At 37.9% G+C, this 27,266-nt stretch overlaps 1 protein-coding gene across 4 annotated transcripts in view; it reads right to left on the reverse strand.

Annotated features, from left to right (window-relative positions):
- Positions 1 to 27,266, reverse strand: part of RUNDC3B (RUN domain containing 3B) — a 156,438-nt gene that overhangs the window by 36,037 nt on the left and 93,135 nt on the right. For all 4 annotated transcript variants that reach the window (XM_027102685.1, XM_027102687.1, XM_027102688.1 and 1 more), the window contains 2 exons: positions 19,524 to 19,692; positions 13,363 to 13,520 (listed from right to left, as the gene is read on the reverse strand). In XM_027102685.1, the coding sequence (XP_026958486.1) occupies positions 13,363 to 13,520; positions 19,524 to 19,692 (327 nt within the window). The remainder of the gene's footprint in view (positions 1 to 13,362; positions 13,521 to 19,523; positions 19,693 to 27,266) is intronic.

A 27,266-nucleotide genomic window follows, 5' to 3' on the forward strand; every position in this document is an offset into this window, starting at 1 on the left:
ATTTGTCTGTGGAGAATTTTTGCCCTATGACGAATTAAAGTACTGCCTTTTTCTATGGGAAGCTGCCTGGTCCTCTGAAACAGGAGATAAGAAATCTCAGCGTATTGAATAGGCCTAGTTTTCATCCGTGCCACATCTGTGTTCCACCGTTTGTGAGGAATGTGGACACAGTAAATCCTGGCACTTGCCTTGCTACTATGAAAAGGAAAGCCTGGAGGATGCTGTGTAAGGCAGGCCTTTTCTCTCACCACTCCAGTACACTAGGGGGCAGGCAAGTGAATTAAGTTAGGTTGAAAACCCCATCCCTGAATTTTGAATCTTGACCTGAGTCCATTTAGAGTGATAAATAGACGAAGCAGTTTATTTGTTCTAGCAGTGAGGTCCTGACCAAAATGTACCAGCAAAGAGATATTCCTGATGTTCCTACTTCCCAACCCTCTGAAGTAGCTCAGCCTGCCTCTCTCCAGGCCTACTTTCCCAGTATCTTATCCATTCCATGAGTTATTGATATCAATCTAATGAATTCCATTTGTGTTTTAAGAGTTAGTTGTGACGGCTTGCAATCAAAGAATCCCATTACTTACCTTAGAACAAGCAAAACGTACCAAGTTAACTTCAAGACCTACTCAACGGTAATCCAACTGATGTTAACATACGAAGAATGAGGAAATTTCTCATTTGGCCAAGTTTTAAAATAAGTTCATCTTAAATTACTCAACAATTACTGTTATTTCATAGTGCAAAATCAGGGGCAATTAAAGGTGAAACTATGTGATAATTAGCATTTAACTAATTAAAACTCTAACCAATGCTAACATTACTGAGCTAATCTAAAAACTAAATCATTCCATATGAGACAGATACTACTTGTCGCTTATGTCTATAAGTCAATTTAACATTCTCTCATTAAAGTAATAATTCTACAGAAAAATACACTACGGGGAAATTGTTTAATTTACTAAGAAAGTAGAAATCATATATGAATTCCAGCTAATTTTAAGAACTTTCCTGTAATATCTACCTCTAAACTGGGAGACAGTCAGCTATTTTCTCTTTAGATTCTCAGTAGGAATTATGTAGGAATTTGGCCACGCACACACACACACACACACACACACACACACACAAATATAATTCAATCTTTTCCTCCCCAGCTTTACTGAGGTATAACTGACAATTTAAAATGTATACATTTAAAGTGTACAACTTGATGATTTGATATACAATGTGAAATAATAACCACACTCAAGCTAATTGACACATCCAACACCTCACAGTTAACCTCTTTTTTGTGTGATGAGAACACTTATCTACCCTCTCAGAAAATTTCAAGTATACAATATTGTTAACTATTGTCACATTGTTATACGTTAGATCTCCAGAATTTATTCATCTTGCATAACTGAAACTTTGTACTCCTGAACCATATCTCCCCAACTTCCCCTCTCTCCAGGCCCTGGTAACAATCATTCTATTCTGTTTCTCTGAATTTGACTATTTCAGAGTCCACATGTAAGTGGGATCGTGCAGTATTTGTCTTTCTGCATCTAGTCTATTTCACTTAGCGTAATGTCATCCATGTTGTCATGAATGACAGGATTTCCTTCATTTTTAAGGCTGAATTATCATCCATTGTGCCTCTATGTGTGTATACAGACACAGGGTCTTTATATATATATTACATATTCTTCATCCATTCATCCATGGACACATGGACGCTTAAGTCACCTCTACCTCTTGGCTACTGTTAATAATGCTGAAATTAACATAACAATGCAGACATCTCTTCAAGATTCTGAAATAGAGTAGGACCCTGAGGGGTCCTCCTGGGTACAAAAGGCTTTCCTGTCCCCAGTTTCTTGTTTGTAGAAAAAGGCTTTGTCTCCTAGGTCTTCCCTGAGCTCCAAAGAAGAGATTCAAGCAGTTGTTAATTAGGGAAGTGAGGGAATGCAGAAACAAAGGAAAAGCAGTTGAGAAACAAGAGCTCAGTGATAAAACAGAGTCTGAATTCCTCCTCGAGGCATATACAAAACAATCTGACACAGATCTTTGAGCTGTTCTGTAGGAACTAAGACCCCGCCCCCCCACCCAGGTGGAGGATGGTGACTACAGGCTGGGCGCAAGCACGGGGCCCCAGACTGGTTGGAACAAGAAGGCTGATGATTAAGATTCCTGAAACACCACCCTGTTACCTCACCACTAACCAATCAGAAAAAAGTCAAGTCCCCTGCAACCCTCATCCCAAATGTTGCCTTTAAAAACGTTATGCCCTGGCCAGCTGGTAAGATGGATCTGAGACAAACCTTTGTCTCCCCATCTTTTCAGCACCCTTTTCGATCAATAAACCTTTCTCTGCTCCAAACTCCAACTTTTCAGTTTGTTTGGCCTCACTGTGCGTGGGGCACATGAACTTGGGTTTGACAACAATCCTAACTTCCCTTCCTCTGGATAAATACTCAGAAGTGGGATTGATGGATCATACGATAGTTCTATTAATTTTCTGAGGAAGCTCCATACTGTTTTCCAAAGAGGCTGCACCAATTTACATTCTCACAACATTGACCAAGGATTCCTTTTTCTACATCCTTGCGAACACTTATCATCTATCGTCTTTCTGCTAACAAAATTCTCACAGGTGTGAGGTAATAGCTCATTGTAATTGTAATTTGCATTTCCCTGATGATTAGTGAAGTTGAGCATCTTTCCATGTACCTGTTGGTCATCTGTATGTCTTCTTTGGAGAAATGTCTATTCAAATCTTTTGCTCATTTTTTAATTGGTTGGTTTGTTTGTTCCTATTGAGTTGTACGAGTTCCTTATATATTTTGGATATTAACTCTGTAAGGGAGCAATGTTTGCCACCCCAAAATACGTCTCTTTGGCATAAGAATTAATTTAGAATGATTGTTTTTAAGAAAAAGAAGACTCAGAAGTCTTTATTTTTACCATCCCCTTAGCTACCTAAAGAATTTAGATAATGGGTCTGGTTCCAGGAATAGAGCTATCACCAAAGACACCTTCAAAGAATATGGGCTAGGTGTGGTAAGGGAGAGATCAGAGTCTACTCTGCGTCTCACTATCTCTGCATGGGCAAGCAAACATTTGTTTACCAAACATCTACTTTCTCATCTCCATGTAAATTTCATCCCTCCACTCTGAAGTCCCAAACCACTACTTCCAACATCCTACCCTCTTTTGTCTTTAGCTGAAGATGGTATTTAAGGTGAGGGTTTCAGCCAGAGCACCCTAGCTTCAAAAACTAGATCTTACATTCTTCTGAGCCCTCAATATTACATTCATTATTTTAATGAAAGACAAAAAGATGAAATTTCCACAGTTTGGTCTCTTTCCTTCCTTTCAGAGATTAGGCTCAAGTCTACTGCTACTTACAAGCTCTTTTAAAAGATGTAGAATCCCATATGTATAACTGATTCACTTTGTTATAATGCAGAAACTAACACACCATTGTAGAGCAATTATACCCCAATAAAGATGTTAAAAAAAAAAAAAAAGATGTAGAATCCCATTCTCTATATTTTGAGAGCAGTGCTTAGTCAATTCAAAGCTGTCCATATTATTCTGTTCACTTACTTGATTCTTTATCCTGTGTCTCCAAACTTGAGGGTTATCCTCTCTCCCTCACTTTGCTCCTTTCCCACCTACCGCAGATGCTGTGCTGATGCTCATGATGAAGCTTTACTTTCAGCCTCTAGATGTACATAAGGCATATAGCCCTTGGCACTTAGCATTTAATATCTGTGACTCCACGTGCTCCTAAGTAATCCCAAAGGTCCATGGCATGAGGCAATTTTCAATTTTGATAAGTCAATACATTGGACGCCGATGGCTACAAGACAAGTTCTGAGAGTGAGTCTAGCAAATGCCCAACACCCCTGCTGCACACCTTTGTTACTTTCCACTTACTATTTATTTCCTGATGTACTGTAATTCTCAGGATATAGTCCACTACTATTTGTGACAGGGCACACTGAGAAAATCTTAGGCTACAACCTTCATGAAAATAAAGGACCTAATCTAGCAGGACTACAGGAGTGCAAAATTTTATGCTCATGAGCGTAATATTGAGAATCATAATGAGAATAATGAGAATGAGGTAAAGAGCACTGAAGTTCCAGAAAGGGAAAGCCACCGAACACCAGGTGTTGATACACTCCACCCCTCACTCTCCTAGGAACACAGGGTAAGAGAGTTACGGCCTCCAAGCCTCTCTTGACGACCCTGGAAGAGGAAGAGGACCACCACTCAGGCACTATTTGTTTACTGTCGGTGTTGGTGGCTGCCGTCCACTCAGTGTAAACTCTATGAGGGCAGGGACTTTGTTTTATTCACTCCTGAATCACCGGCACCTAGAACAGGGCCTGGCTCTTCATGGCATTCTCAATATTTATTTGTCAAGTGAATGAATAAAGGCCAGAGAAGTTACAAAAGCAATTTAGCACCAAAAGAAATAATGAGAGTTACTTTTTTTTTTTTTTTTTGGCTGTGCCGCACAGCATGTGGGATCTTAGTTCCCTGACCAGGGATCAAAATTGTGCCCCCTACAGTGGAAGCATGGAGTCTTAACCACTGGACCACCAGGGAGGTCCCTACTCTTCTTAATTGAAAGTTTACCAGAATTGGAAAATGCTCATATAGCTTGTGAATATCCTAATTTCTTCATAATTTTAATATAAAAATTTCTTTGGGACTTCCCTGGTGGTCCAGTGGTTAAGAATCCACCTTCCAATGCAGGGGATGCGGGTTCAATCCCTGGCTGGGAACTAAGATCCTACATGCCTCAACTATAGAGAAGCCCAAGCGCTGCAACTAGAGAAGCCTGCATGCCGCAATGAAGACCCAATGCAGCCAAATAAATATTTTTAAAAAATAAATCTTTGTGTTTTGTTTTCTGTTAATTTTAGACACAGCCATGGGATAAAGACTCACTTTGTATCACTTTACAATTATTTCCCTTCAAATAAAACATTTTGAAAGAAGAAGCCTAAAAAGGAGCCACATACCCAAAATTTTTAAATTATTTACCTATGAAGTATTCTTGCCCAAAAAGTTAACCCCAAATCAAAGTCTCTTAAATGCTTTTCAACCTTGTTTACACTTAAAAAAAACTGAAGTATAGCTGATTTACAATAGTATACTAATTTCAAGTATATAGCGTAGTTATTCGATATTTTATGAATTATACTCCACTTAAAATTATTATAAAATGTTGGCTATATTCCCTGTGCTATAAATTACATCCTTGTATCTTATTTATTTTATCCTGGTTGCACTTTAGACCTTAACTTGACAGTATCTTTTGAAAAGAAAGAAACATTAATGAGTAATTTATTTATTTTATTTTTTTAAAAAATTACTTTATTTGTTTATTTTTGACTGTGCTGGGCCTTCGTTGCTGCGCGCGGGCTTTCTCTAGTTGTGGTGAGCCGGGTCTACTCTTTGTTGCGGCGCGCGGGCTTCTCATTGCGGTGGCCTCTCTTGTTGCAGAGCATGGGCTCTAGGTGTGCGGGCTTCAGTAGTTGTGGTGCGTGGGCTCAGTGGTTGTGGCTCGTGGGCTCTAGAGCGCAGGCTCAGTAGTTGTGGCGCACGGGCTTAGTTGCTCCGTGGCATGTGGGATCTTCCCGGACCAGGGCTCGATCGCGTGTCCCCTGCATTGGCAGGCGGATTCTTAATTACTGCACTACCGGGAAAGCCCTAATGAGTAATTTAGAACCTCGAAAAACACTCAAATGCCTCCTTTTCTTTCTTTCTTTTTTTGGCTGTGCTGTGTGGCTTGTGGCATCTTAGTTCCCCGGCCAGAGACTGAACCCAGGCCCCCAACGCAGACTCCTAACCACTGGATCACCAGGGAATTCCCTCAAATGCTTCCTTTTCCCTCTCATTTTAAAATATAAGATAAACCCTGGATCCTTAGAGGAATGGATGATTCCAGGACAGGAAATATAGAAGATGAGCCTGGGATATCTTGTACCAGAAAGCAAGAAAATTAGCAAAGACAAATGTGTCATGTCAGAAGGACACAGGAATGAATATAAAGGCATTTCCATTAGTCAAAGATAGGACAATTGGAGCATCAAAAAGAAAAATAAATTTATGGGACAGAAATACCCTGAATATAGGCATTTCTGCTATAGTGCAGAAACAAAACAAAACAGCGTTCTGCAATTACACACTGAAAATAGCTGGCCTTATGGGGAGAACAGGGTTAGGGGCTGACAACTCAAAGTCTATTCAACCTTCCAACTACAACACTAAGAAAAACTGTGACAAACCTAACAAAACTTCAAACCCAATTTAAAATATTTGTTAAATTCCTATTAATTAAAGAAATATTACAATAACTTTACAACGACAACAGCTTTAACAACAACAAAAAAGTAAAAGCCATTTGATGGAAGAGGGTGCAAGGAAGGGTCAAGGCTGCTGAGGCTGAGGTTTACCATGGGGGCAAGGACAACTACAGAACAAGCACCTCCAAGTTCTAGCTCAACTGAGCTAGAGGAAAGCACGGTAAGAGAGTATTATGTACAGTGAGAGAGTGCCATCTGTTGGTGGCCTGCAGTATTTGCCTGTATTAATGTATTCTGCATTCTGCTGGTGTTTTATTTATTTATTTAGGCTGCGCCAGGTCTTAGGTGTGGCGTGCGGGATCTTTAGTTGCACATTGCGGGCTTCTTAATTGTGGCATGTGGACTCTTAGTTGCAGCGTGCATGTAGGATCTAGCTCCCAGACCAGGGATCAAACCCGGGCCTGCTGTGTTGGGAGCTTGGAGTCTTACCCACCAGGTTAAGTCCCTGCTGGTGTTACTTTTTTGAGAAATGTTAACCTCTAGGAAAAAATCAATTATGAATCAAGGCGATTTCTTTGCTATACTAACATCATCCCCTTACTTATGAACCTTGTACGTGCTAATTCACATTACAGAAGAGATTATATGTAACAAGTTCATAATCTCAGAAGAGAGAAAGCAAAGCAAAATCTTCACTTCATTAGGAGCTAAGTAGGACATCAGCATCTTACTTTGAAAATTAATAATACCCTGTAAGAACTGTCATGGTAACCACCAAATAGCCCTAATAAGGAAAAGTTCTTTATAGATGATTCTAGCCTTTAAGCACGGAGGGAATAACAATTAGGAAATCACCATTTTACAAATCCTGATGAGCCAACTGCTCCAAGTAATGCTCATCCATGTCAAGCCATTAGATGAAAGGCTGATGAGAACCTCCACAAAGGAGAAATGAGGCTGTAACCACCTAAATCCACTGTCCTATTTTAAGATCAATAAAAGTGGGACAACTTGTCTGCTTCTCAATAGGAAGTACTGAGCACTACCTATAAAATATTCTTGTCATAAAATTAAACTCAAATTTAGCCCAGCACCTCAGAGCAGTGGTTTTCAAGGCTGACTGGACATCAGGAACACCTGGGAAGCTTTTTAAACACTTTTACGCTTGCCTGGGTCCCACCTTTGACAAATTAAATGAACATCTCTTGAGGCAAGGCTCAGGTAGGCATCCTCATTTTTCAAAATATACTTTTAAAAGGCTCCCTGAAGGATTCTAAATGTGCAACCAAGATTGAGAACTACTAATCCAGAGTTAAGAGGATATACTTTACAGAACAAACAGTACAAAGCAGTGATTTCTCAAACTTTAATGTGTCAATTAATCCCCTGAGGATCTTATTAAATACAGATTCTGATTCCACGGGTCTGGGGAGGGGCCTGAGAATCTGCTCCCAGATGATGCAAATGTAGCCAGTCCACTTTGAGAAGAGAGGATATAGTACAGAGAATACAGCTGTCCAGCACCAATCAAGAAGAGTCACATATGGAATTTAAAATGTTCTAGTAGCCACCTTAAAAAGCAGGTGAAATTAATTTTAATGATGCACTTATTTAACCCAATACATCCCAAACATTAGCATTTCAATAGGTAGTCAATATAAAAAGTTACTAAGGAGACATTTTACATTCTTTATTTCACACTATCCGGTGTGGATTTTATACTTACAGCATAACTTAGCTCAGACTAGCCACATTTCAAGTGCTCAACAGTCACATGTGGCTAATGGCTACATACTGGGAGGCATAGGCATATAAGAACAAGGTAAATAAACTACAAAGAACTAATCCAGAATGCTGGATGCTATGCAGGAAAAGTCTGCAAATAGACAATGACAGGAAAAGTAAAAGTGGGGAAAACTGTTCTAAATTAAGAGGCTTATGAGACATAACTATACGTAAAGTACGAGTGAATCCTGATTTGAAAAAGATCAACTACAAAAAAGTTTCTTTTAAAACAATTACGGAAACTTGGTATGAAAGCACATTCGATGATAAAAACAATTGTCCCTAATTTTATCAGGTGTGATTATGAAATTATGTGAGAAAGTATCCATAGTTTTTACAGATGTACAATGAAGTACATAGGAATCAAAGGGCATGATTGCTTCAAAATCATTCAGCAAAAAGTGAAAAAGAAAAAAGACAAGTAAAGCAAATGTGACAAATTCTGTTCAGTCTGGGTGACGGGCAATCAGGGGTTTATTCTACAATTCTTTCTTTTGTGGATACTTGAAATTTTCTTTTTTTTTTATTTTATAAATTTAGTTATTTTTGGCTGCATTGGGTCTTCAGTGAGAGGGGGCTACTCTTGGTTGTGGTGCATGTGCTTCTCATTGTGGTGGCTTCTCGTGTTGCAGAGCACGGGCTCTTGGCACGTGGGCTCTGTAGTTGTGGCCTGCGGGTTCTAGAGCACAGGCTCAGTAATTGTGGTGCAGGAGCACAGGCTCAGTAATTGTGGTGCAGGGGCTTAGCTGCTCCGCCGCATGTGGGATCTTCCCGGACCAGGGCTCGAACCCATGTCCCCTGCATTGGCAGGTGGACTCTTAACCACTGCCCCACCAGGGAAGTCCCTTGAAAATTTCTTAATAAAAAATTAAAAATATAATAATAGCTTCAGAATTTAAATGCTAATTATAATTTTATAAGTATTAAATGCTAAATAACAGAAATAACTAAACAAAACAATATTTATATGTTAATAGTGATATTGTCCTATTTATAAATTGTAATTTAGGGATGCTTCCCTTTTTCATGTACTCAATGTAAAACACTTGCCAAATAAAATGAGTCACTTCTCCATGAAATCTGTAGGGCAGTTCTAACTGTTGGAGGCCCCTGGCCCAGATATAAGGACATCTGCTCAGATATAAGAGACTCTGCCAGCACTTTTAATCTAACATCAGGACTATAAAGGCAATGGAATGCCATTCATATCAAATAAGTACCCCTTTCCTGTTGTAATATATAATTTCTTACTAATACCAAGAAAATACAATAGAAATGGTTCTACCTATCTGGTACCTGGCCTTTTTCTCTTCTGGATGCATTTTCTTGACTTTTCTGTTCTTATATGGATAATAGAGTATGTAATATATATTAGCATGATTGTAATTTACTATTTTAATAACTGTTACCTGCCAAAAATATATATGACCAGCAACTGTCATGATCTGTCCATTATTAACTGGGCTATGATGACATCACTGCATTCTCCTGTTAGAATCCATACCACTCATCCTAAAATTTGTGAACCAGGATGCCACAGCATCCTTGGCTTCTGGTTTGCAGGCCGACAGATCAAACCATCACTACTCACCATGAACTACACCAAACTGGCTGTTGAACTATGACAATGGCTTAGTTTTAGCAATGCATGATTCTTCACTCTACTATTTAGACTCTTCAGTCCCTTCTCTAGGAAGCCCTGTAAGACATTTTACTATTCCTATTCTTCAAATCATGAATAGAAAAATTTCATCAACTAAATATAAAAGACTCCCTATTACACATTTTATTGGTATTAATCATGACAAAGAATTTAGCTTTTGCATACTGTTCTGAAGCTGTCTATTCTTGAGGTCTGCAATCAGTGTTTTACAAAGAATCTTTTGTACAGTAGAACATCTATCTGAAGGTCTATCACAGATCCATAATATTATTATAAATATCAATCCAACTACCATTTAGAAACTAGATCTCAAAAGTGATACTCAGGAATAATACAATCAAGTCCAAATTCATGGTCTGGGCATGATAAGGTAAAGCATTTTAAACTCACTATTTATCCGAGTGAATTTATCAAGGAGATCTTAAGGTTTCTGTAAGCCAAAACAGGCTAATAATCTTGACTACCTTCTTTGTCCTACCTGTGTTAAACATGATACCACTTAATACTCATAATAATCCACAAGGTGAATATTATCTCAGTTTTACAAATAAGGAAACAGAGGCTCCAAGATATTAATCAAGATTGAGCTCATATTAGGCAAGGACAGAGCCAGTATCTGAACACAGTCCTGATCTGCAAGAAAGCTTTGGGGTACTCCTCTACCATATCACACTGTGCACTCTACTGCCCAAACTACAAGATGTTCAGATTTTATGAGTATTCAAAGACATTATTAAAGCATACTTTAACAGTAATTCAACAACACAGATAACCGTTGAGAAATATATAAAAAGCTAAGTGACAAATTATTTAAATCACCCAGGAAAAGCTAATCAACATAATGTAGAAGCAAATACTTCATGCTTCATATTCTATTTAATGCTCCTTTTCTGACCTTTTTCTTTATACATTATACATTTTAATCTTCTCAAGGCCACTTTTATCTCCTCTGGATTAACAAAGGGAACTTCAGTGCCCAACTTTGACTGCAGGCCTTCCTAACTGTTGGTAAAAAAAATATCAGGAAGGAAAAAATGTCCACTCTCTCCCTATAGTTTCAAGGAGCCCAGAGATTATCTGCACCTTAAATATGATTCTGATAACGAAGTAAATCGTAAACATTCTGGAAGGCATATATCTTACTCTTCCATTAAGTATTCTTGTAATGGTTTTTGTACAAAGGAACCTTGTAAGACACCAATTTACAACCTAGCCAGAGATTGTAGCCATGGTATGTGAAAATAAATCTTTAACCTCTAAACTCAATAGTCTAATTCTCATCAGTGGCCTTAATTTTTTATTTTTTGCTCTATTAACTTAAAGAGATTAAAAATAACTCTAAGGTTTCTTTGCAAAATCAGGAAGATCAACGACACTTCTATCACAAAAGTAAGATAAAACCATAACTCGTAGATTCTTTTTCAAGCTAAAAAGTTTGAGACTGTTTCCTTTAAATTATCAGAAGCAAAATAAATGTGATACAGTCAGATTTAATTCTTCAAATGAAAATATCTCTGTGATGAAATAAAAACCGACTACGTAATTATTTATAAGTTAAAAGCATTTAAACAAACTACCAGTATTATTTGCAAAAGAAAAATTATTTTCTTAATCTTTTAATTGTAAAGAAATAACCAGAAATCTCTACTGTTTGCTTCATAATATTCTTCTCTCTGCTTATAGTAGTGAGGGGCTACGGGTGGTATTAATCTGGCCCTCAGTGACTGATACCCCATACGACACACTCTCTTTAAAATATTAGAAAAATGGGACTTCCCTGGCGGCGCAGTGGTTAAGAATCTGCCTGCCAATGCAGGGAGCACGGGTTCGATCCCTGGTCCAGGAAGATCCCACATGCTGCAGACCAACTAAGCCCGTGCGCCACAACTGCTGAGCCTGTGCTCTAGAACCTGGGTCCACAACTACTGAGCCTGCGTGCCTAGAGCCCGTGCTCTGCAACAAGAGAAGCCCCTGCGATGAGAAGCCCATGCACCGCAACGAAGGCTAGCCCCCGCTCGCCATAAATAGAGAAAGCCCACATGCAGCCACAAAGACCCAATGCAGCCAAAAAATAAAATAAAATTAAAAATATGTTTAAAAAATTAGAAAAAAAGTAAAAAGCAATATGCGAACATAATTCTTTTTATCAAGATACAAATTCCCAGAAAACATTTAATTTTTATGCTCCTTAATAAAACTTTACTTAAAAAAATCATTTTTTATGCTTTTAGTCTCAAAGTATCTCCTTGCAAATTACTTGTTAATTACAAAAGGAACAACAGTAACTATACAGAAGAGAAAAACACCTTAACCAAATGACTAAAATTAACATCACTAATAAAAGGCCAACAGACTTCATTGACCTCTGCATGTGATATCCTGAGGACACACTGCTTAGCTATATTCCAGCCACAAATGGATAAGCTCATTCTAATCACAAGGAAAAGCAAACAAACTCAAATTGACGGATAGTCTATAAAATTACTAGCCTGCATTCTCAGAAATAACAATCTCATGTGAGACAATCACTGAAAAACTATTCTAAGTTAAGAGTGACTAAAGAGAATGACAGCCAAATGCAAAATGTGATCCTGGATTGGATCCTGTACCAAAAAAGCAACAGCAATAAGAAACATTACTTGGACAATTGATGAAAGTGAAATATGAGTTACAGGTAAAAGAAGTATTTTACTGATTTAAATTTCTTAAAATCAGATCCAAAGTGTGGGTATTTAAGATAATGCCATTGTTCTTAGGAAAAACACACTGAAGTACTAAGGGGTAAAGAGATAATGATGTATGCAACCTCTCAGGTAGTTCAAAAAATAATGTTTGTATATACAAGCAGAGGGAGAGAATTATGACATGTGGAAAATGCTGAAAATTGGTGAATCTAAGAAGGGGCATGTGGGAATTATTTTGTACTACCCTTGCAACTTTTCTGAAAGTTTGAAATTATTTCAAAGTAAAAAATTTAAAAGTCATCCTTAAGATTAAGTAAATATTAATATGAGAAGATTTTCACCATAAACAACTAATTGATAAAATTAAGTTTGACAAAATGGTATGGTTAGTGCAAGTGATTTGAACAGTGATAAGTTAAGGAGCTGTACCAGAATGTAGATCAATACACAGTTTTCTTCATCAAAAAAAGTCTTGCTATGAAAAAAAGTCAGCTCTACTAAACTGTGCTTAGTGACATCCTGGCACAACCTGGTAACAAACAGTTTCTATAATGGCACTGTACTTAAATAGTACAGTGTACTTCGAATAGATGACCTTATATACCATCTTTTTGCATCAATCAATCAATCACTAAATAAATACTTTAAAAATATGCATGTGCATTTGGAATAATACACACCAAGTTATCGCGTTAACTCTGGATAGCACAACTGCAGGTGATTTTTATTTTCTTCCCATATTTTGTAAAGTTTCTACAGTGACCATGATTACTTTTATAAGAAAAAAGTAAACTTTTTAAAAAGAGTAAGTGAAAAAGAACTAAACAGAAGGCAATCAGACTTCTTGGAACCTGAATCCTATGCCACACATGCCATTTTTCTTAACTTTACTGCCAAAATTTTTCCAAAAGGACTCACTTACAGCTGATCTTGAAGCTCCACAATTATATATTCTAGTTGTTCCTTCTCCAATTTATGAGCCAGATCAGAATCTTCAATCCTCTGTAGTAGTATTTTATTCTGAGCGACAGATTCAGACAGCTGGTTCTCTCGAAGTCGTAAGAGTTCTTCAAGATAACCCTGGAAATACAGATCACCAAGATATAGCAAGTGCAAAACTCTAATATGTATCTTGAAGACAAATGCTGAGTAGCTTAAATGTTATTCTTATCTATATTGTAATGAAACAATTTCAAAGTATCACTGAAGAAATAGAAAAAAAAGCTTTAATTGAATTAAAAATTTAATATATGTTTTCCATTACTTAAAGCTCTTCTCTAAAGTTCAATAAAATATGTTTGTAATTTAAGGTAAAACTTCATTAAAACATTATAATTTCTAAGCTCCACAACAGTCATAAACACTCTCAATGCCTCCTAGCTTCAAAATACAGACCTAATTACAGAATGATCAATTATAAAGCTGCCTCTCTGTGATTATTGTTCAAAAACACTTATTAACATTTTAGCATTAACAAATTAGTGGGAAGCAGTATACTGTCTAGGTTAGGCCTGCAGGCTTAGGGATTATATCGTGTCATACTCAGTTCTACTACTTATAAACTAAGTGTCCTTGGGTAAATTACTTAATCTCTCTGTGCCTTATTTTCATCATCTAAAAAAGTGGGAACAATAAGGGTACCTAGCTGGGAAGATCAAATGAATTAATACAGTGCTTAGAATACTAGCTGGTACCCTGTATGCAATGTATAATTCCTAGCTATTATTATCAGCAGACACCTAATAGATATGAGACTTTTTGAACAGATCCTCTCTTATCTTTTCACCCATTTATTGTTTCTTTGTCCTTTTGCTCTGCTTTCTGGGAGTCTTCACTGGATTTATCCTCCAAATCCTTATACTAAATTTTTGAACTCAGGGAATCTTATTTTTCATTTCCAGTTTTTTTTGTGTGTTTTCTGACTGTTCCCTTCTCATGGCATCCTATTCTTTTTAGATCAGTGTGCTTTAAAATTCCTCTCAGGATATCAATTAGAATCTTTTTTTCTTAGAGTATTCTTCTATTCCATTTCTTATCCTTTTCATGTGCCATTAACAAACTGCTTTAGCTATTTTGGCTTCATGATACATGTTAATAGTAACTAACACTGTTCCTGTTACCGAACTTCTTTTTCAGATTTTTTTCCTGACAATTCTCAAATATTTGCTTTTTCCATAATAAAAATCTCAAAAACTAAAGTTAATTTTTACAAATGAAATTCGGTAGGTAAACACAGCTTAACAGAAACTATATAAATATGATTATTTATAAACATCAGTAATTAAACAATACTTAAATACCCAGCACCTAGATCAACCACCAATACTTTCAGAGCCCCTATAATGTCTTTCCCTGATCACATCCCCCTGCCTCCTTTGCAAAGATAACAATACCCTGAGATTTGTGTTTATCATCCCCTTGCTTTTCCTTCTAGCATTACCACAAATGTATGTCATCTTAAACAATATATTGGGCTTCCCTGGTGGCGCAGTGGTTGAGAGTCTGCCTGCCGATGCAGGGGACACGGGTTCGTGCCCCGGTCCAGGAAGATCCCACATGCCGCGGAGCGGCTGGGCCCGTGAGCCATGGCCGCTGAGCCTGCGCGTCCGGAGCCTGTGCTCCACAACGGAAGAGGCCACAACAGTGAGAGGCCCGCGTACCACAAAAAAAAAACAACAATATATTTAGTTTGGATGGGTTTTATCTATATTCTTCTGAAACTTGCTTTTTCGTATACAGTGATGAGTCTAACTATAGTTCATTCATCACTCTCAATCGTGGATAGTATTCTGTTGCATAATACTGCAGCTTATTTATTCACTCTCCTATCAATGGCCATATGGATCATTTTAGATTTTTCTTAATATAAACAATATTCCTGTGAACAGTCAGTTATGAGACACCTGGGACACACATCTGAGAGTTTCTAGGAGACATGACTAGGAGCAGAGTCGCTGGGCCACAGGCCACACATATCTCCACATTTACTAGATAACACCAAATGGTTCGTACTATGGTTTTTATATTAATCACATCCTGTATTAATTCACATGACTTTACATGAGTATCAAAGTTATACTGACTTCCTAAACTCATTGGAAAATATCCCTTCTTTTCCTATTCTCAAGAACAGTCAGTATAAAATAGGAATTACTGCCTTTTGAACATTTGGTATCATTTACCTCAAAAACCAAACAAGTGTGGTGATTCTGGGGAGAGGAGGGAATAGATTTTAAACTACTTGCTTAATTTTTTCAATGATTATAGGTCTATTAGTTTTGAGAAGTAATATTTATAAAAATTCTTCATCTAAGTTTTCTAAGGTGTTGACATAAAATTGCTAAAATTATTCGTTAATAATTATGGGGGGTCTCCACTGCATTTATAGTTATGCTGCCTATTCTTTTTTTTTTTAATATTTATTTATTTAATTTTGGCAGCACTGGGTCTTAGCTGCGGCACACGGGATCTTTCGTTGCGGCTCGCAGGCTTTGTGTGGCGCGCGGACTCCAGGGTGCACAGGCTCTGTAGTTGTGGCATGCGGGCCCCGGAGCGTGTGGGCTCTGTAGTTGTGGCATGCGGGCTCCAGTGCACCTGGGCTCTGTAGTTGTAGCACACAGGCACTATAGTTGTGGTGCACGGGTTCAGATGCCCTGCGGCATGTGGGATCTTAGTTCCCCAACCAGGGATTGAACCTGTGTCCCCTGCATTGGAAGGCGGATTCTCAACCACTGGACCACCAGGGAAGTCCCTGTCTATTCTCTTTTAATTCTTAAAATTGTCTATCTGTGCCTTAACTCTTTTAAATTTAATTATGGTTGAGATTTGTATATTTCATTAGTTTTTACAGATAATCAGCTTTTGGTTTTATTAATTCTGTATCTCTATTTCATTAATATCTGCTCTTATTTTTCTTATTTTGAACTGGTTTGTTTTTTTTACTTCGTGGAGGCTTAGCTCTTTAATTTTCATTCTTTCTTTTCTAAGATAAGTAATTCTCCAAGCACTGAACAAGTTGCAACTTAGTACTAAGAGTATGCATTGTTTTCATTCCTGTTCATTTCTAAGTATTTCCACATTTCTTTTTTGACCCAAAATTTAGAATACTTTATTTTTTTAAAATCCCCATTGGTGTACTTCAGGGTGTGGTAAAATTTTTCTATTGAATCTAACTTTATTGCATTGTGATCATTATTACATCATTTCTTTGGCATTTAACGGCATTTGTTCTGTGATCTAGCATAGTCCATAAAAATTGAATAGTTGTCCCATGTGTGCTTGAAAAGAAGGTGTGTTCTAATTGTTAGCATTTAACATATTTTAGATTGAGCTTACTAGCTGTGTTGTTCATTACATCCTTACCAATTTTTTGTCTGTTTAATCTGTAATTATTAGGATGTTAAAATTTTCTACTATAATTATGGATTTATCCATTTCTCATGGATATTCTAACAATTTCTATCTCATATTTTTCATGGCTACATTGTTAAGTGCATGTAAGTTCAGCACTGTTAAACAACATTCCTGATGAATTGTTCTTTTTTAAAAAGGCAATTCTTTCTTTAGTCTTAATGATGCTTTTTGCCTTAATGTCTATCTTGAATGAGACTGATATAGAATTATTTTGGTTAGTATTTGCCTACTCTATTTTTATACTCCTAGTTTCAACTTTTTTGTGTCCCTCTTTTATGTATGCCTCTTACAGACGGCATATAACTAAAATTAATGATTTAAAACATAAATTTAAGAGTTTGTCTTTTTTTCTCTTAATTTTAAAATTATTATTATTATTTTTTGGCCTCACCATGAGGCTTGTGGATCTTAGTTCCCTAAGCAGGGGTTGAACCCGGGCCCTCGGCAGTGAGAGCACAGAGTCCTAACCACTGGACTGCCAGGGAATTCCCAAGAGTTTGTCTTAACTGGCAAGTTTACACCATTTACTTTTATGGTGATGTTGACTCTTTTGGTTATATTGAGATTTATTTCTACCACTTTATTTTGTGTTTTCTTTATACCATCCTTATTTTTTCTCATTTGCTCTTCGCTATTGTGTTAATCAATTTTCCTTATTTCGTTTCTTTCTTATTATTAGTTTAAAAGCTAAATATTCGATTTCTTTTAACTGCAACTTTGGAAACAGGAATACACATTAAAAAATGTGTCTATACTCCTTTGCTGTAATACAAAGACCTCAAAAGGCTTTAGCTTCAATCACCCTCTCTCTCTCTTTCTGACACTATTAGATAGTGTTTTAGTTCCATTTTACTTCCCAGGGTAGGCTGAAGCCTGAACTAATTGTTAAGCTTCAGATATTTTGTAATTCAGCTGTTAAAACACTGCTATTATAAAAAATTAAATTTTATAAACTTACCATTAAGTAAATTATATCAAAAAACAGAATAACTATAAAATCTATCGTTTCCCAAGTGTTTTACTCTATTTTACTATTACAATCTGTGCTCTTTAAGTCACTTATATTTACTGTGTCTGCCTGGTAGAAAAACTATATAATGCTGTGCTACTGTGCCCCTCTTCCTGATTCTACATTCAGTGACATCAAATTGGTAGTTTTAAGTTGGCCATGATGGGAGTATTCATCCCAGAGAAATCAGCAAAGGCTACAAATCAGGGCTTATCTAATTCCTCTGCAAAGCAAGTTGTTAATCATATCCCAGAACAACACTGCCACCCCATAATGGTCACTAATATTGCTGTTGCTGTTTCATGTAGTCAAGGTTTATTTGCCAATTTCTGTGCTTACTCTGCCATTTTGCAGCGCATCCTGCCTTCTAGGTTCAGTTTCCAACTCGAATGATAGCGGGCCTAGGTTTGCTGCTCCCCGGTTGGTATTAAAACACAAGTACCTAGGTTAAGGGAATGGCCCCTCACCCCCACCCCAGAAGCCTGCAGTGACTGTAACTCATGACTTATTCCAGGCCCTTCTTTGTTTACAGTCCTTAGTGAGGCCCTTCTTTGTTTACAGTCCTTAGCGAGCTCCTATTTTTTACGCCCTTCTTTGTTTACAGTCCTTAGTGAGCTCCTATTCTTTGAGAGAGCAGCTCTGTATGAAACTCTTTCAAATTTTATCCTACTTGGCATTTTCAGATTTTTGCAATGTAAAGGCTTTCAGTTATCATAGCGTGACTTCCGGCTGGTAGCTGGTACCAGAATTCTCCTTTAACAGGGTATTAAAGTTTTCTTTATATTTCTAACTAGCAGCTGTTTGTCTACAGGAAATCTCTTCATATTTGTAAATTTCCTTTGTAACCATTTTCCTCAGTGTATTTTTTATTGTTCTGATAATTCTATGGATAATTCAATTGGGCTCTCCCTACACAGCTCATCTATGAATAATGATAATTTGAAAGGAAGGGTAGGAAGGAAAATAAATCATACAGTGAAAAAGAAGAGGTTACAACTCAAGATGATAGAGTTTATATTCCATTCTGTTATGTACCCCACTTTGCCTACTACAGCGCTTAACCCACAAGAGCTGCTAAAATACCTGATTTAAAAAAAAAAAAGAGTGAGACACATATATGGAATTTCTTAGGCAATTACTGCATTTTCATAAACCAAATAATCCTTTATAAAATTAATCATAGAAACTAATACCTCAGACAAATGAAACTGCATACAGAAGAATAAATGGCTTATTATATATATTAAAACATAAAATTATTTAAGAAACAAAAGCCTCTCCTAAAACTGGCCCTGATTTTTTTGTTTGTTTTTTGCGGTACATGGGCCTCTCACCGTTGTGGCCTCTCCTGTTACGGAGCACAGGCTCTGGACGCGCAAGCTCAGCGGCCATGGCTCACGGGCCCAGCCGCTCCGCGGCATGTGGGATCTTCCTGGACCGGGGCACGAACCCGTGTCCCCTGCATCGGCAGGCGGACTCTCAACCACTGTGCCACCAGGGAAGCCCAGGCCCTGATTTTTAATTAAAAGGAGGACAATCCAAGAACAGAAAGGAAGTAGCAATAGGTAAATACTTCTATACAGCTAAAAGGTCTTTTGGTAGTGACAGTCTAAAGGTAGTACTAGAACCAAATTAAATGACTTTTGACAACTGATAAATACCTTCTGTTCCAGTGTTAGTTGATACTTTTGTTTAACTCTCTTACACTTGTTGAACCAACTATTCTCATCCATGATGAAAGGAGGCCCGATGTTCTCTGGAGTGCTGCTTTCACTACCACTGCTTCCCAAAGTCCTCAGCTCTTCCTCATCACTGCTGATGCTGTCAGAACTGAGAAGATTAAAAATTTTTAAAGAAACAAAATTCATAATATGTTCCACTTTGATTTTTTAGAAACACTTCTGTATTTGCAAGCTACTGGTGAGCAAGCTCCAAAATATTCATCACTGACTATACAATAATAATGATATTATCATCAAGCCTAGAGATGCTACAGAAGTTCAAGTGAGGTTTACAGACCTAAGGGCACTAACACAGAAACTGTGAGAATGTCCTGAGGAGAGAGAAAACACTTCTAAAGAAGAGAACCAGAAACTCCACATGTGCTGAGAAGACCTGTCTAGCTGTGTTCTTTTTACTGTCCCACGTAGATCAAAAGAATGAAACTGGAACCCTATCTTATACCATATACAAAAATCATTCTAAATAGATTAAAGACTTGAATGTAAGACCTGAAACTGTAAAAATCCTAGGAGAAAACATAGGGGGTAAGCCCTTGACATCAATCTTGACAACGATTTTTGGATTTGACACCAAAAAAAAAAAAAAGTAAAAAAAAAAGCAAAAGCAAGATAAAGAAGTGGGGCTACATCAAACTAAAAGCCTTCTGCACAGCAAAGGAAACCAGCAACAAAATGAAAAGGCAACATACTGAATGGGAGGAAATATCTGCAAATCATATATCTGATAAGGAGTTAATATCCAAGATATATAGAGAACTCAACAGCCAAAAAACAAACGTGATTGAAAAATAATCAGAGGAATAGAATAGACATTTTTCAAAAAAAGACATACGAATGGCCAACAGGTACATAAAAAGGTGCTCAACATCACTTATCATCAGGGAAATGCAAATCAAATCACAAGATATCACCTCACATCTGTCATAATGGCTATCATCTTAAAAAAAAAAAATGACTGTCATCAAAAAGGTAAGTGTTGGGCTTCCCTGGTGGCACAGTGAGAGTCTGCCTGCCGATGCAGGGGACATGGGTTCGTGCCCCGGTCCGGGAAGGTCCCACATACCGCGGAGCGGCTGGGCCCGTGAGCCTGTACTCTGCAACGGGAGAGGCCACAACAGTGAGAGGCCCGCGTACCGCAAAAAAACAAACAAACAAAAAAGATAAGTGTTGATGAGGATGTGGAGAAAAGGGAACCCCTGTGCACTGCTGTGGGAGTGTCAACTGATACGGTCATTATGGAAAACAGAATGGAGTTTCCTCAAAATATTGAAAATAGAACTACCATATGATCCAGCAATCCCACTTCCAGGAATGTATCAAAAGGAAATGAAAACAGAATCTTGAAGAGATACCTGTACTCCCATGTTTACTGCAGCACAAGTAATCAAGATATGGACATGAGCTAAGTGTCCATCAATAAATGAATGGATAAAGAAGATGTGGTGTATACATATACACAGTGGAATACCGTTCAGCCATGAGAGGTTAAGAAATCTTGCCATTTGCAACAACATGGATGGATCCTGAGAGCATTATGCTAAGTGAGATAAGCCAGACACAGAAAGACAAATACTGGAGGTATCACTTATATGTAGAATCTTAAAAAAAAAAAAAAAAAAAGTCAAACTCATAGAAATAGAGACTAGAACATGGTTCCCAGGGGTGAGGAGGAGGAATAGGGAGAGGTTGGTAAAAGGGTACAAACTTTCAGCTGTAAGATTAATAAAGTCTGAGTATCTACTGTAAAACATGGTGATTATAGTTGATAACACTGTATTATATAACTGAAATTTGTTAAGAGAGTATAACTTAAATGTTCACACACACACACAAAAAGATAAATACATGAGGTGATGGATATGTTAATTAACAACACGGGGGAAATCCTTCCGCAAGGTATACATTATCAAAATACGGTATCAAATCACCACAATGTACACTTGAAATATCTCAGAATTTTATTTGTTAATGATACATCAATAAAGCTGATTTTACAAAAGAGTAAGAAAAGATCATCACAAACCCAAAGAAGGTAGAAGAAACAAAATAATATAGATAAAAACAGAAATTAATGAGCTAGATGGCAAGGTACAACAGAGGATCAACAAAGAAAAACAAACACTTAATGACTAACAAAATTGATAAAGCTTTGGCAAGGATGATTTAAGAGACAAAAAAATAAAAGTTACGATAACAAAAAGCAAAGGATAACTAGAGATGAAAAGAGATTTAAAAGATATTAAAAGAAATTCTCTGAACATCATGATATAAAATTCTGAAAATTTTAACAAAATAAAATTTACCAAAACTGAACCAATAATAGAAACTGGAAAGATGATAAATAAATCAGTAAGTTTTAAAAACATCCAAGAGGGACTTCCCTGGTGGCACAGTGGTTAGAAATCTGCCTGCCGGTGCAGGGGACATGGATTCCATCCCTGTTCTGGGAAGATCCCACACGCTGCAGAGCAACTAAGCCCATGCACCACAACTACTGAGCCTGTGCTCTAGAGCCTGCGAGCCACCATCACTGAGCCCGTGTGCCACAACGACTGAAGCCCACGCACCTAGAGCCCGTGCTCCGCAACAAGAGAAGCCACCGCAATGAGAAGGCTGCGCACCGCAACAAAGAGTAGCCCCCGCTCGCCACAACTAGATAACGCCTGTGTGCAGGAACAAAGGCCCAACACAGCTGAAAGTAAAAATAAATAAATAAATATATTTGTGAAAGAAAAAAGCAATGAATACACAAAAAAATAAATTAAAAAATCCAAGAGTAGAAAGGGAGAACTGATAACAAGGAAGTTCCTTATAAGGACAAGGAAGAAAATAAATACTAACTACGGTGGTCCAAGGAACTATATAAACACTTCACATACATCACCTCATTAATCCTCATGATATCCCCATGAGGTACTGCTGTACTATTTAATAGGTTCATTCAGCAAATGAAGAAAATGAGAATACGAGATGATAAGCAGATGCTTGAGGTCACACCAGTAAGGGGAACTGGTATCACTATTTTAGGCAGAACATTCAGTGGAGGCTTCATTACTAAGGTGGTATTAAGCTGAGTTTTAGAGATGAACGAACTAGCCATGCAAATATCTGAGAGAGACTGTGCTCCTGGTAGAGAGGACAGAAAGATGCACAGGTGTGCCCGGTGTGCTCAAGGGATAACAAGATGGCCAGTGTTACTGAAGCACAGTGAGTAACAGGGCAGGGAGTAAGACATGAGGTCAGAGAGGTACTGGAGGCCAGATCAACTAAGGAATTTGTTTTTCACTTCGGGTCAGAAGGAAAGAAACTACTGGAAAGTTGTGAGCAGAGGAATGAAGTGATTTGACTTATAGTTCAAAAGGATCACTCTAGCTGCTCTATGGAGAAGTAAACTACAGGAGGCAAGAGGTGGAGCACGAAGACTCTTGCAAATCTCCAGGTTTAAATTTAGGAGGTGATGGTGGTGCAAAAATATTTGCTGATGGATCGTATGTGGATTATGGAAGAGAGAATTCAACAATGACTCCAAAGTTTTTGAGCATAAACGACTGGAATGCTAGAACTACCATTCTTGGAATGGCAAAGACTAAAGGAAGGAAAGTTGTTTTGTGTGGGGGGGTGTGGGGTGATGGGATTAGGAGTTCATTATTGTACCTGTTATATCTGAGGTGCTTATTACACATCCAAGTGGAGGTGTCAACTTGGCAGCTGGATGTATGAGTTTCAGAGTTTAGAGTAGTGTTCCAGGTGGAAGTATATATTTGGGAAAGAGCAGCACATAGATAGTATTTAAAGCCATGAAACTAGATGAAACTACTTAGTACAGACAGAGAAGATGATTCAGGACTGATCTCTGAAACAGTCCAACATTTAGAGGTTGGGGAAATGAGGAGAAAGCAGTGAAGGGGAGTAAAAAGGAGGAAAAGCAGAAGAGTGCTGACAAGAGCAGTCATGTGTATCAAACACTGCTCCAAGGTCAAGTAAGGTGAGGAAACTAACCCCTGGATTTCGCAACAAGACAATTACTGGTGACTCTGAAAAGAGCTGTTTCAGTGGTAGGTATTAAAGCTCATATGAATAGTTCAAGAGAGAATGCAGGCAAAAAAAAAAAGGGAGGCATGGTTTTGTAATAAAGGAAGGGGTACTAAGAAATAGCTAGAAGTGAATGTGGGGTTAGGAAAGTTTCTCTGTTTCATTTTTTAAGATGGGGAAAATAACAACATGCTTATATGCTGTGATGTGTGGGAAGATCTAGAAAAGGAAAAATTAATGGAAGGGGACAACCACTGGAGCTAAGACCTTAAACAGAAAAGACAGGATGGGATGCAGTACACAGGCGAAAAGACTGGCCTTTGGTAGCAAATGATTAGCTTCTCCCTACTAAGAGGGGGAAAAGGCAGAGTACAGTGGTCCCTCAGTACTCATGAAGGACTGGTTCCAGGAGCCACCCCAGATATCAAAGTCCATGGGTGCTCAAGTCCCTTATATGTACAAGTCCCATATACATCTGATCCACAGCTGGTTGATTCATGGAGGTGAAACCTGCAGATATGGACAGCCAACAGTACATGGAATGCTACGCTTAGGAAGGGCAATTGAACAGCATGCTGGATCGTTTACGGTCTCTCTAACTCAGCAATTTTGTTTGCAGAAATTTACCTCTTTAGGAAATAATCATTCTAAGTATAAAGACTTAGCTATTAGAATGTTATACTTTAAAGTGAAAAATTGAAGGCATCATAAAAGACCAATAATCATTGGCTACTACTAGACTTTTTTGGCCTAAAATCCATTCAAGGAAAAAATCTTTAAAGTTACACCAAGCAGTAACTCAGAAAAAACTTAACTTTTCTCACTGGTACACAACCTAAAACTTAATTAAACCAATTTTAAATATGAAATATTTTTTAGGATGTTTTCTCTTAACATATTTCATGTATTTAGCTTCAGAAGGATAAAACTCTATTTCAAAAGACTAACAGCTAATAAATATTTTTTAAAGTTCAACTTCACCAGCAATCAAGTAAATGCAAACCGAAACAACAACAGGATATCATTTTTTACTTACAGAATTAGCCACACCTTTAAGTTGGAAACCGTGGAGGCAGGCACTGTCACATATTGCTGATAGGATCTACATTAGTATGGCCTCTCTGGACATGCTCTCTTGACAGCATGTTTCAAAAGTTTCAATGACATATATACTAGAAATTCTACTTCCAGGATTTTTTTTTAAAATTTATTTTTGGCTGTGCTGGGTCTTCGTTGCTACACGTGGGCTTTCTCTAGTTGCAGCAAGTGGGGGCTACTCTTTGTTGAGGTGTGAGGGCTTCTCATTGCAGTGGCTTCTACGGTTGCGGGGCATGGGCTCTAGGTGCGCGGGCTTCAGTAGTTGTGGCATGCGGGCTCAGTTGTTGTGGCTCGCAGGCTCTAGAGCACAGGCTCAGTAGCTGTGGTGCACGGGCTTACTTATTCTGCGGCATGTGGGATCTTCCCAGACCAGGGCCCAAACCCATGTCCCCTGCATTGGCAGGCAGATTCCTAACCACTGTGCCACCAGGGAAGCCCCTACTTCCAGGATTTTAACTTAAAGAAATAATGATGGTTCTGCATAAAAAGATGTAGTGACAAGGATATTAACTGCAATACTATATACGACGAAACTAAATGCACTCCAGAAGTACAATAACTGGGTTAACATACTATACTAACAATGAATTCTATTTATTTTAGGAAATGATGCTATAGAAGGACAGTTAAAGACGTGCAACAATGTTCATTATACAGTATTAAGGGAAACAGTTACATGTATATTATGCTTCCATTTTAATTTAAAAATATTCCTATGTACAGAAAAGGCTGAAAGCTATCCATCAAAATGTTAATGCTTCTAGCAGTTGCTCCTTAAATGTAAGATGAGTGACTTAAGCTTTCTTCTACTTTCTACTTTTCTGTACTTTCCAACTATTCTACAATAAACACTTATTTTCCAAATAAGTTAAAAGCAGTAATTTGGGGAGGGACAGACTCTTATGGTTTCTTAAATGAGGCATCAAATAGAATTTTTAAAAATTGTGTCTAATTACAGGTACATTTGGGTGGAAGTAATTCAATTTTTAAAATATTGGCTCTTTATGACTATTAGGATAGTTTCAATCTTTCTAAAAAGAAAAACTCCATGGTCTGTAATGCTAACTGGGTTATGACTAGGTTGAATTGGTATTTCCTTTCTTGTTTATATAACAAGATGGTAGGAATCCTTTCGTATACAAAGAAGAGGAAGCTATACATATATGTTTGGATTAGTGCATCAAAGAAAGAGGAAATTGCACAAAAAAATCAGACAAAAGTGGCTAAGCAGCTGGGGACACAGAATATAGGTCATTAAACTCATTCTGAGGGCACCAGATGAGAAGGCTTCATTATCATATCTTTTTAAAAGCACTGTAATAATTACTACAGTCTCTTAGGTACGAAGAGAGAAAAATCTGTATTTACATTTTTCTTCATATTTTAATTTATTTCCTAAATCGCTAAAAATAGCCTTTCTAACTGCATTCTGATGACCAAACTCCTCTCTCCAACTGTCATCTTGCTCTTTAATTTCAGACTTGAGGCCCACTCTGCACAAACTAGCTGTGTGACTATGGCCAAGGTATTTAACCTCTCTGTGTTTCAGTTTTCTCATTTAAAAATAAGGACAGTGGTGCTTACCTCACTGGCTTCTGAGGAGATTAATGAGTTAATAGAAGTAAATGACTTAAAACAATGCTTGCTATATAATAAACATGCAATAAATGGTATTGACATTTTTACTAGTATTGTTTTGAACTATCCGTTATCTTCACAAAATGTCCTGTAATCCAAACATATCCCAAAACAGTACAATTTTATGCCTGTTAAAAACATCTTCTTGGTGTATTTCTTTTCTAGATCTAATGTAACAGACTTATCCCTTTTCCCAAGGGATCTACTTACTTAAGTTAGAAATCTTTGTACCATAATACTCTATTCCTCCTTCTCCTTCATCACCTAAAATACCTTCACACTCCTAGCTCTGAAATCATAGTGACTTCTCTTACTAGATGGTGATTATCGTGGATACAAGGATTGCATTCCTTTTTAGAAGTTCACAGAGTTCCTATAGTCTTGACACGTATGTATCCCTAGAAAAGTTTCTTTAGGCACTCAATAAATGTATCTTGGGTGTGTGTGTATGTTTGTGTGTACATATACATATATTACATATATACATATATTACTCACTCTATCTCCCTTACAGCTTTGGCCTGATCATAACATTTCAGAAGTATATAAAGAGAGGGGAGCAGAGTCAAGATGGCAGGCTAGGAGGACGCGGAATTCGCATCTCCCGGACAACTAGGGCACCTACCTGGCACCGGTGGGGGACCACAGACACCTAAGGGGACGGGAGGAACCCCCAGCGACCGGGTAGGACATGGGGCCTGGGTGGAAGGGACGGGGGAGGAGAAGTGGAGGCGGGAAAGGACTGGCGGCCCTGGACTGGCGGCACTGAGGGGCGGCTGCGGGAGGGGGGGGGGGCGTTCCTACACCCAGTGGGACCCACCCACGAGATGGGGGAGACCCTGGGGGAGACAGTGGGGGAGGGGCGTGAAGGAATGGAAGGGAACGGGGCCAGGC

Source organism: Aethalodelphis obliquidens, unplaced genomic scaffold (genome assembly GCF_003676395.1).
Source record: "Aethalodelphis obliquidens isolate GAN/ISIS:26980383/991018 unplaced genomic scaffold, ASM367639v1 scaffold5, whole genome shotgun sequence".
In the NCBI taxonomy this organism is placed as follows: domain Eukaryota; kingdom Metazoa; phylum Chordata; class Mammalia; order Artiodactyla; family Delphinidae; genus Aethalodelphis; species Aethalodelphis obliquidens.